General features: G+C 32.6%; 1 protein-coding gene across 1 annotated transcript; it reads right to left on the reverse strand.

Annotated features, from left to right (window-relative positions):
- Positions 1 to 5,498: 5,498 nt before the first annotated feature.
- Positions 5,499 to 10,728, reverse strand: LOC148178169 (juvenile hormone esterase-like). Its single transcript, XM_088050503.1, has 10 exons — positions 10,623 to 10,728; positions 10,442 to 10,576; positions 7,217 to 7,342; positions 6,828 to 7,170; positions 6,587 to 6,783; positions 6,369 to 6,543; positions 6,157 to 6,320; positions 5,978 to 6,110; positions 5,815 to 5,932; positions 5,499 to 5,766 (listed from the first exon to the last, which is right to left on the reverse strand). The coding sequence occupies exons 1-10, from the start codon at positions 10,689 to 10,691 to the stop codon at positions 5,583 to 5,585; spliced, it is 1,644 nt and encodes a 547-aa protein (XP_087906629.1). The 5' UTR covers positions 10,692 to 10,728; the 3' UTR covers positions 5,499 to 5,582.
- Positions 10,729 to 11,693: the final 965 nt, after the last annotated feature.

An 11,693-nucleotide genomic window follows, 5' to 3' on the forward strand; every position in this document is an offset into this window, starting at 1 on the left:
TTCCGAAAGGCTATTTTGTGTTTTTACGTCAGATAAATCAGTAATAAGGTTAGCACTAATTGAACCCTAAGGACAGAGTTTTTGGAAGTGGTAACTGCTTTTGACATTTGACCAGAATTGTTCCTGGAAGGAATTAAAACCACAGTTTTGTAATAAAACTTCAATTTTTAAACAACATTCATATTTAGAAACCTAATTTTTCCTCATTCAATGTTTATATCATTTAATTAAAAAAAAAGATCACAAATAAATGACACAACAAGTGGTAAATGCGCAAGAATATTCTTTTCTAGTACTTATTCAAACTGGCTCTAAATTGCACAATTACAATAAAAGTGCTAACAACATTCCACAATATCTGCAACAGCGTCCCTCTGTTGATACTAAAAAATCTAGCAGCAGTGATCACCGGCGGATGTTGTGACACCAAAAACCGCAACTCCTCAATGTCGTCTTTCTTCGAAGCGCCGCTCTCCTTCAGTTTTAATTTCCGGCAGGTTTTGACAATATTTACTCCCAAATTGGTTAGTAAATCGCATTTAAAAATCAGGATTGTTGTACCGACTAGAACTTGAACTCCTCCCATGATGTCACAGACCATCGTCCAAATATTGTCTTTCCCTAGCTGAAGAATTTTCAAATAAACCAAATCGACGCAATTCAGCAGACGCACGCTTGTAAAAAACACGACAAGAGTAAGGGGCCAACCAAATATCTCACTGAAAAGATCAACAGTTTTGTTTAGAGAATGAACCAATTGAATCCCCATTTTTAAATTTTTTGCCGACGGACTTGCAAGTATTTTTCCCAGCTGTTTGTAATAAAAGCTGAGAACATCCACAAGTTGCCATAAGAGAATGGCGCAACAAAAGTGGTAAAACTGGTGGAAAAATGCAAGAAAAATTACTTTAAAGTAAAATTCTGCGTTCTTTAGTGTAAGCCAGATGATAGTTTGGTAAATCCAATAAAAAGCGAAAGCGCAACTGTACATGAGGAACGATAAGTTCCCAAGGATGCTTTTGGTTTCATTTCCACTTTGCTTGAGTTTTAGATTTGCGATAAATTGTGCCCATTTTTGATGTTTGCGAAACGTGATGTTGATTATAATTACGACGTTGGCGGCTACAAGACTTAAGTCTTCTAACCAATTAACAATGAACTTGATGTGGAAACTTGATAAGTAAAAGTTGCGCATTTGAAGTCGAACCAAAGCCATGAAGATTAGAAAACCTAAAATGCAATAAGTGTGCAGTTTTTGTCCCAATGAGATTTTTGATGATCTTGGGATTATTCCGAGAATTTTTAGCATGGATATCACTAAACTTAAATGGTTTAGAGACATGGTTGTAATGTTTTAAAAAGGTATTGATAAAGAGGATTAATGATGATAAACCGAAAGTAAGTGATCCAATCAAATTAAATATTTTATTTACAGTTTAGATAGTAATAAGATCAATTGTACTAATGTAATGATGTAACAAAATGATAAATAGGTTTCCGTTTTAGTAATAATTTATTTCAACAATAACATGCAATTGGATATTTTTAGACTGTTTTAGATTGATTTCACGTACGGAAAATCTATAATTTAAAAGACAAAAATGAACTTCATCGGATGATTACAATAGTTATGCTATATTTCAAAATTATTGACATCTCGGTAGGCCATGTCTGTGTAAAACGCCTCTATCAATGTGAACGACTTTTAGCATTTTGGTTCGAAAACTGTCAATGTAACATTTTGAGGTTATGAAATAAATTACTTTTTTAAGCTAATGGATTGATATTTTAATCAGATTCTGAATCTACCATCATAACACAGATTTCTTCTGCTTCAGATTCCAGTTCCTCTTCAGAATCTGATGAATCAGATTCTAAGTTGACGTGACACATAGGAATAAATATAAATCTAAAAACTCTAAATACGCTTATATTAGAAGATTCTGCCAACATACATTTGATTTTCCAAGGCACACTGAGATGTCAATAATTCTGAAATATAGTATATTTACAGTCGCGTGTGGTAATAGTTATTTACAGCGCGAAATCAGTTTGAAGCACGACGGCGTGCTTTAATGATTGAGCGCTGCAAAATGGTTAACGCACAAGAGTTGTATTAAACTTTTTGACCGAAAAACTTTTAATTTAAATAATTGGGTTTTTAAAATTCATAAAAACTGTCACATCTGACGTTTATAAATTTCATCATTTGTCAATTCTGTCAATTTTGTAGTTGGTGCACAAAAAGTACACAAGATGGCGCTGTATAAAAAATGTTTTAATCTGACTTTAAAAATACAAATATTGTCTTAATTGAGATAATAATTTTGGTAGATTCCACTTTGGTGATCAATCTTTATTATGGTAAAGTGATTTTAATTTATTAACACATCTGAAGAGCAGACGATTTGGGCAATTTTTACCGCACGGCGTGTGTAAACGTCCAGGGCGCTTGTAAATACAGGGTGATTTCCAACCGATTTCAAAAATTAAAAAAACAAATTAAATGGTTTTTAATTTACTATAAACTGATGATTTTAGAATTTTTCTGAATGTCTTAGTATCTTTTGGGCGATATTCAACTTTCTTATTTTAAATTGGCACCCATATTTTTTTTCCATAATTTGGAAGATATTAATTTTCTTAATTCAGAAATGTGTAATATGTTCTACTTTTAACAAAAAAATATTTAAAATAAAATAACAAAATTGAAAAAAATAAGCAATAAAAGTTAATAAAATCTAAATTCATGGTTCAATTGTGCAATGAAAAAAACGGGATGGCGTTTCAACAGTATTTTAATTAAATTAGGTACATTTTTTTCTCATTTGTAATTATTACCGTCTTTTGTTATCAATAATTTCAAAAAAGATTGCCAATCCTTTCTGTTATTTGCTGCTTTTTGACATTACAATAACGGTATTGTGTTATTTGACAGGACGCACCTAGATTTTATTAACATTTATTGCCTAAATTTTTTCATTTTTGATATTTGATAATTAAAGTTAACAGAGCTAGGCAAATAAATAGAAATTTTTGAATTTTGATTTTGCCCTAAAAGTAAATATTTTTAAAAAATTTCTGTTTTCTCAAAAATTTTGAAAATTGTCAATAAACTTGTCAGAATAATTAGCAAAAAATCGAAATATGTATCATGCTCGTGGTTTTAAAATTAATAATTTGGTCGAATTATACCGGAAACTATGGAAATTTTGATTCATAGCTTAAAAAATACTTTTCTAATTTCTTGGTCTAAAACATTGTACATCGTACATAATGGTAAAGTTTGAAAGTAAAAACAGTTTTAAATTTCATTGTTCTAGCATAATGATTATCAGCCCTAAGCAATTACTTGTAAATTTTTGAATTTTAGCTTCGTTAAAGTAAATATTTTTTAAGTTCTTTCTTTTTGCTTTACAATTTTGTACTTTGCTACAGGCAACAAAGGTGTCAAAGGTAGTAAAACTGCGAAATTGCATTCTCGTGACGTTAAAATTACTAAAAAAGTCAAATTCAACTTCAGATTATAGCTTGACAAATAAAATTTTCTAAAATCCCTTCACCTTCACCCCTTTGGTGAAGCTTGCAAGCGCATCGAAAGTAGAAATATTTGCAAATATTATTGTTCTAGGCATTAAGGTTATTAAAACTACGTAATTAATTAGAAATTCTGAAATTTTGACTGAATATTTTGAAAATTTTTTGTTTTTCTTTAAAAGTTTTGCAATTTGGTAAAAATCATACGCTTGTAAAAAGTAGTTTTACTTCTAATTTTCATTCTTTTGGCGTTAAAACAGTTATCTTAGCTGTTTTTGAATTTTTTATTTTTTTCACAATAAATTATGCTATATTGAGTTTGTTATTTACTATTTTTCAAAATCGATATTTTCTCCGATGTATTGGAGATCGATGTAATTCTGCTGTTGTTGAAATTAAGTTCAACATCGATTTTTTTACTTGATGTTTCCAGATCTGCAGCCGCTACAGTTAAGTATGCAACCTCCCACTCTGGAGGATCAACAAACCGTGCCGGGCCATTTAAATACAAATTAAAGTGTTGTTTACATGCAGAATTTAATTATTTTTGACTGTGTTTTTACTATGGCTGGGTTGAAATCTTTTAATATGTATTATCTATACTGCCATTGGTAGTAATTGTTTATTTTAGGACACTTTTGGCGTCATTGTGGTTCAAAAACGTCAACGAATGACGACTTTTCAAATTTGATATTTTAAAAATCGCAAAAAAGTTACAGGTGTTGGTCGCTTGACGATGAAAGTTAAAATAAAATTCAAATATCTGCAGATTAGACGAAAAAATAATTCAGTGCTTTGTACTTTAAATGAATAAGCTTTTATCTTCCTTAATTTTAGAAGAAAGAATTTGAAATTGAAAGGTTTTACACGAGTTTTTGAATAAAGTGAATTTTTTCTTGGTGTTGGACGTTTTCGATTTTTAAGAAAAGCTGCTATATACATTCCTTACAAAATTTCAACTTAAAATTTTTATTTCGATTTTTTTAAAATACTAAATTCTTTCAATTCGATCGTTAATTATTGATAATGAAATATTATTATTTTGTTTATTTCTGCTAAATAAATGATTTTGTTTATTTTTTAGTTCGCATACAATTATACTTGATGGGAACTCAAAATTTAAAGTTGAAAGTGGTTCAAAATTGTGTAAGAGAGCATGGACAACATTGTATGTACTAAAGAATGCATGGCTCATTTTGGTTCACCAATTCTTATTCTTAAGAACTGTATGTGATAAAATAAAAATTGGATATTTTTTGTTTAAAAACTCCTCATTTAGTTTAAATGAATTTAAAATTCGATTCTAAGCAACTTCTCTTAGAATAATACCTAACTTTTAGAGATATTCCTAACGCGAATTAAATTACAAGAAAATAGCTTTATTAAAAAAATCCTAATATATTGAATTTGCCATATCTGCTGTATTTAGTATCGTCATGAATTATGCAAAGTTGCAAGTTGCATATAAATATCCCTAAAAAAGAAATTTACGATTTTATCAAAATTTAACTTAATATGCCAAAAATTAATAGAGATAGTAGCTTGTATTCTGGCTGAAATTAAACATTTCTTATTCACTGATCAAAATTATCATTAAGGCAATACATTTTAAGTCGTTGCAACCCAACTACAATACAAAAAATAATTAAATACTGCGTCTAAACAACTCTTTCAATGGTATTTAAATGGACCGGCTGGGTTTGTTGATCCTCCAGAGTGGGAGGTTGCATACTTTACAGGCGGTAGTGCCCGCACTCCATTACTTAGATAGAATAGTCCCAGATTTACCTCAATGAGGGACCAAAAAAAAGTCTGTATAGTCTTTAATGTTTGATGGATTAACAATAATTAAATGAAGATTTTCCCTTTGTTGAATCTTTCTCATTTTTAAACTTAACGCAACTTTTATGAAAATGAGGTTATATGAAAATATTTTTATAATAATAGTTATAACAACGATAATTCTGTCAAATCTTTATTAAAAAACTGAAATTCCAGGACCGCATCTGACTGTAAATATTAAAAATGAACACACAAACTCAACACTAATATGTATCAAAAGGCGGCCTTCCATAAGTCTCGTAAATCTGATCCCATAAATCCATTGCTGCCGCCTCTGGAAACTGTTTCAATGTCAGTTGATCGCCAATTTCGAGATACGTAAAATTAGCATCGGTTTTCTCCCAAATCACTTCCGATGTGGAAAAGTACTTTTTTGGGGTGGGATTACTGCAAATATTGACTATTAAAACCGCATTTTTAAACATTCTTTCTTACCCGGTCTTGGCAAAATCTGTCCACAGACTTGTCAACCTTTTTCTCGTCAAAATGTCGTTTTCCGAAGGAGGGAAGTTCGATCTCCAGATATAACCCAATTCTTCACTATGAGCGACACCTGGAGGAGAAACTTTACTAGGAATTGAATGTTTAATTACCTTACCAGGCTGCGTTCTGTTTGCAAAACCCCACAATCCTCCTTCATAAGCGAAATGGTAAAAATATACAGGGACGTGCTTGGAAATTTGGCGGACATATTCTCTGATCGGTCTGGCGAATAAGTCATCACTGAGGTACTGCAAATGGAGAATTAAATAGTTAAAATGTTAGCAATGCAAGTACCTTCATCAAACTCCTGTCTGAAAAAGCAATCAAGCTACGCCCAAAATAATAATTTTTGATATGAGCAGCCGCCGCACTTTTCCTGCTGTCTTCAATGTTCAAGTCGTACGGTAACAACCTGGCATGATTTAAATCATATTGAAGAAGATATATTTTAAAAAGAGCTAAAAACAACAATAAGAATCAAAATGAATGAAATCAGATAAGTTTACTTCCAAAATTGAAGGTTCCTTCCAAAGTGTTGAACCCAATGAGACACGGCACCTTCGCAAAATCACCCCCTTTAAGTAACTCATGACTTTTCTTCGTGAAAAACGCGTCCGAGTGTTCGGGTTCTATGACTGGACCAAGCAAAAATCCGTGTCGAGGATCATTACTTAGGTATTGCTGAAACAAAAATTCGTAAAAAAATCTGCAAAAGGAAACTTACCAGCGGGACGGTCTTCGCCGACTGTTCTTGCAACTTCACCGCGTCAATTTGTCTCAGCCCGTCTACAATTTTCCGAGAGCTGCCGGTGTCAACGTGCAAATCTTCAGCAACTTTTTTTATTACTTCAGGGACTCGTCTGCTGAACGCCCACGAACTTAGCGACACTCCTGACTCCATAATGGCTCTGTGGAAAAGTCCTAAAAGGCGAACAGTTTTGGAGAAAATTCGAAGAAATTCTTACCGCGGGACAGTTTAGATTGCATTTGGTAAGAAACAGAGGCGGATCCAGCACTTTGACCGAAAATTGTGACTTGATTGGGGTCTCCACCGAAACTTCTAATGTTGTTTTTGACCCATTTTAAGGCAAGGACTTGGTCTTTCAAGCCGTTGTTTCCAGGCACCACCAAGTCGCCGGTGCTTAGAAAGCCTAAAATGCCCAAACGGTAGTTGAAGCTGACAACGATCACGTCTTTTTCTAAAAGGTAATCGGGGCCGTATAAATCGTATGTGGCGAAACCCGCTTCGAAACCGCCGCCGAAAATCCAGACCATCGTTGGTAGTAATTTTTTGTTCTGTTTCGAAATCTGCAGAAGAAAAGCTAATTTTCTAATTGAAATAATAGTCTGCTACCTGTGGGACGTAGACGTTGATGAATAAACAGTCTTCGGAGCCCAGTGGAGGGTTGCTTTGAATGCAGATTGCGCCATCTTTGGTGGCGTCCAAAATTCCGTTCCAATTTTTTTTCGGGACCGGGGGCTAAAACTAGCTTTTATCAAACTCTTAAACTGAAATTTAATTTTTTTCGAATTTGCCGCTTTAATAGGTCCATTAGAGTACTCAATTTGGAGCCGTTTATAGCTTTTGCTATCAGTCCACTCTCCTGCTTCGAAAATTTTTGGGTGTAAATCAGGCTTTTAATTCTTTAGAGGAGAAAATTAGGGGAAAAGTGGCCATTTTTGGGGTTAACTCGTTGGCAAAGTTAATTGTATTAATCAATAATTATTTAAAAATTTGTTGCAAAAGAATGATTTTAATAGAGATTTAACAAGTTTTGGCAATCTTGCGTGAGACAGTTGAGTCAAGGTCAAGCGCTTTCGCTGCCAACTGTTACGGATGAAAATCGCTAGGGGCGCTGCCAACTTAATTTTTTAATGAGTGGACCGATAGTAATGAGCTCTGGTAACGGGTGTCTAAATAAAAATCTGGTCAAGAGCGTAATGCCACCAACTTTTGTTTTTTTCCGTATGTCGGTTCCAAACTCAACGGCTGTCAACACATTGTCACACATTATAGGTTATTTCGCCATAATCTTTCAAAACAACATTTTGTGCTAGCATTCAACCATAAAAGCTTTTTGTTCACTAGAGAACACCATTTTTGAACACGTTCAACGAATGACGGCTGTCAAAACTGATTTAGGAGAAGACATACGGAAAAAAACAAAAGCTGGTGCCATTACATTCTTGACCAGATTTTTATTTAGACACTCGTTATATAAGAGAACTCAAAGTAGGAAATTTTGTTTTTTAAGAATTGGCAGAACTAATTAGTCTGGCTGTCACTCGTCTCCTGTCAAGTTCTTGGTCAATTCCAACATTACGGATTTTACGATTCGTGTTTAATAAATTGCTGCGTGAATAAAAAATGTAACGTGTGGTCCACAAAATTTACGTAAGTCGAGAGCAAAAATTGACAGTAGATTGACATTTGCCAATTGATTTAATTTCAATTAGTTTTGAATACATTATTGATTCTGGAAAGACACACGATACATTTTCTCTTATTTCCACTTCGTAATGTTACATATTTTCATCAAAAAATTGAGGTTATATCTAAAACAAAATTTCACTCCGACATGACACATGTTTGTCTCTCTCTTTCATGGCCTACCCTAAACAAAAATTTTGTGGCTCACATGATATCAATATAATTGAATTGTGCTTTGCGGCCAACAATATATAGGTGTCCCAGAACTCATGACCCATAGAGCAAGGAAGGGTGCCGACAGCAATAAAGATGGTAAATTTTAAAACAAAAATTGATGAAGTTTAATAGTATTCGAGAAAATATAAAAAAATAACAACCAATCCCCGAAGCTTATTCTAGAGATGGAGTAAAATATCCTAGGCAACGAGAGTGTAATTTTCATCTGACCAATGAATAATAGTTTATTTTTTGAGATAAAAAACGTTTGTTTCAAAATTTTGATTCAGAATTGTTGCCTGTTTAAGCCTTTTTTCTCTGGGTCACGAATTCTGGGACACCTATATGTAGCTAAATGGAGTGCGGGCACTACCGCCTGTAAAGCATGCAACCTCCCACTCTGGAGGATCAACAAACCTTGCCGGTCCATTTAAATACCATTGAAAGAATTGTTTAGATGCAGTATTTAATTATTTTTAGTATTGTAGTTGGGTTGCAACGACTTAAAATGTATTGCCTTAATGATAATTTTGATCAGTGAATAATAAATGTTTAATTTCAGCCAGAATACAAGCTGCTATCTCTATTAATTTTTGGCATATTTTGTAAAGTTTTGATAAAATCGTAAATTTCTTTTTTAGGGATATTTATATGCAACTTGCAACTTTGCATAATCCATGACGATACTAAATACAGCAGATATGGCAAATTCAAACTATTAGGATTTTTTGAATAAAGCTATTTTCTTGTAATTTATTTTGCGTTAGGAATATCTCTAAAAGTTAGGTATTATTCTAAGAGAAGTTGCTTAGAATCGAATTTTAAATTCATTTATACCAAATGAGGAGTTTTTAAACGAAAAATTTAATTTTTATTTTATCACATACAATTCTTTTAATCAGTAATACATTGTATAATAAGAATTGGCGAACCAAAAGGAACCATGAATTCTTTAGTACATACAATGTTGTCAATGCTCTCTTACACAATTTTGAACCACTTTCAACTTTAAATTTTGAGTTCCCATTAAGTATAATTTTATGCGAACTAAAAAATAAACAAAATCATTTATTTACCAGAAATGAACAAAATAATAATATTTCATTATGAATAATAATTAACGATCGAATTTAAAGATTTTAGTATTTTAAAAAAATCGAAATAAGAATTTTAAGTTGAAATTTTGTAAGGAATGTATTCTGAGCAACTTTTCTTAAAAATCGAAGATGTCCAACACCAAGGAAAAGTTCATTTTATTCAAAAACTCGTGGACAATCTATCATTTTCAAATTTTTTCTTCTAAAACTAAGGAAGATAAAAGCTTATTCATTTAAGTACAAAGCGCTGTATTATTTTTTTTGTCTAATCTGCAGATATTTTAATTTTATTTTAATTTTCATCGTCAAGCGACAAACGCCTGTAACTTTTTTTGCGATTTTTAAAATACCAAATTTTGAAAGTCGTCATTCGTTAGCGTTTTGGGCCACTAATTACGCCAAAAGCGTCCTAAAATAAACAATTACTACTCAATGGCAGTACAGATAATCCGTATTAAAAGATTTTGGCCTAACCATAGTAAAAACACAGTCAAAAATAATTAAATACTGCATCCAAACAACGCTTCCAATGGTATTTAAATACGGTTTGTTGATCCTCCAGAGTGGGAGGTTGCATACTTTACAGGCGGTAGTGCCCGCACTCCTTGTGAGGTTAGGTTAAAATTCAGAAACTCAATAAATGTCAAATTTTAAATTGAATTTGAAAATGAAGTGGCAAGTCGTGGTTACAAAACCATTACCAATCGTATAACACGAAAAATAGTATAAAGGACTTGTTTTATAATGGCATTGGTCCCATACAACCGGGAACTCGTGCACCAAATTGGCCATTATAAAACATGTTCTTTAATATACCATTAATTTTAATACTCACCTCAAATCTTAATTTACCAATGGGTGGTTCCGCATAAGGAATTCCCTGATAAGCGAAAAAAGTTGTGTTCAAACCAACAGTAAAACCCTTCTTCCCCCGAACTGGTCCATTCTGAGTCTGAACAACTAAATTTACCTGAAAGAGCTTGTATTGTTACTCGTCCAAACTTGATCAAAATTACCGTTCTTTGCTCACACTGAGCTAAAAACGTGAAAGCAACAAGATACAAGAAACACCGTCCAAAGAACATCTTGAACTGTCGCGTCTGGGAAAATTTATACAAATATATTTATGTTGAAGGTGTGATCTAAAACCTTCGTTTGGTATTTCAATATTAGCACAAAATTCGAATATGTTTACAGATGCTTAGTGTAAATATTGCGCTGTTTCTAGACACATCTATACATCGTGTGTGAAGATAAATCGATTATTTGAAGGCGAAATTTAGTTGTGTTTGTGTACAAAACTGATGGGTGTGCAAACAATTTGGAATTTTAAATGATAAAGATGAATTCTCCAATAGGGAGTCATTTTGATGGCTGATGCTAGAAAAACAAGTTTTGATAAAAATTAACAACCTATAAGAAAATGTCTTTTTGATAATTGCAGTCGATTTATTATTATTTGTCATTATTACTAAAACATTTTTAGTAAACAAGTTCTCGTACGTTTAAAATGAAATTTGTTGACGGCGTTTTGATAAATTATTTTGATTTTTTGTATATTTTTTATCTTCCAATTTCAATTTTAATTATTTTTATTAAGTAAAATGGTCTCCTGATTCTAAATCGGACAGAGAATGAATCAGGTCAGGATTAAGAGATACAGGTGTCCCAGAACTCGTGACCCAGAGAAAAAAGGGTTATAAAGACAATTCTGAATCAAAATTTCAAAACACTAAAAAATTTCAAAATTTTCTAGCTGAAAAACTAACCGAATTAAGACAAATAAAAGGTAGCCAATCCTGAAGCTGAACAGAATTTGAAAATCGGTAACCATGGACACATACTATCGTCCATTGGTCAGACCCTCGTTGCCTAGGAAATTGGGATGGCTCCACCTCTAGCATAAGCTTTTAGGATTGGTTGTTAATTTTCTATCTTTTCTCGAATACTACAAGGTGTTTATAAATGTTTCTAGCGTCAAGGGTGACTATGAAATGTCAAAGAAATTAGCCGCTCATTACAAATGTGGGTTTCGATTTGTCAACTGACATTTGCAGCTAACCTCAAGCATGAAGCAAAGTAAGTTT

Source organism: Gnatocerus cornutus, chromosome 2 (genome assembly GCF_029298725.1).
Source record: "Gnatocerus cornutus isolate USDA-ARS CGAHR chromosome 2, icGnaCorn1.1, whole genome shotgun sequence".
NCBI lineage: Eukaryota > Metazoa > Arthropoda > Insecta > Coleoptera > Tenebrionidae > Gnatocerus > Gnatocerus cornutus.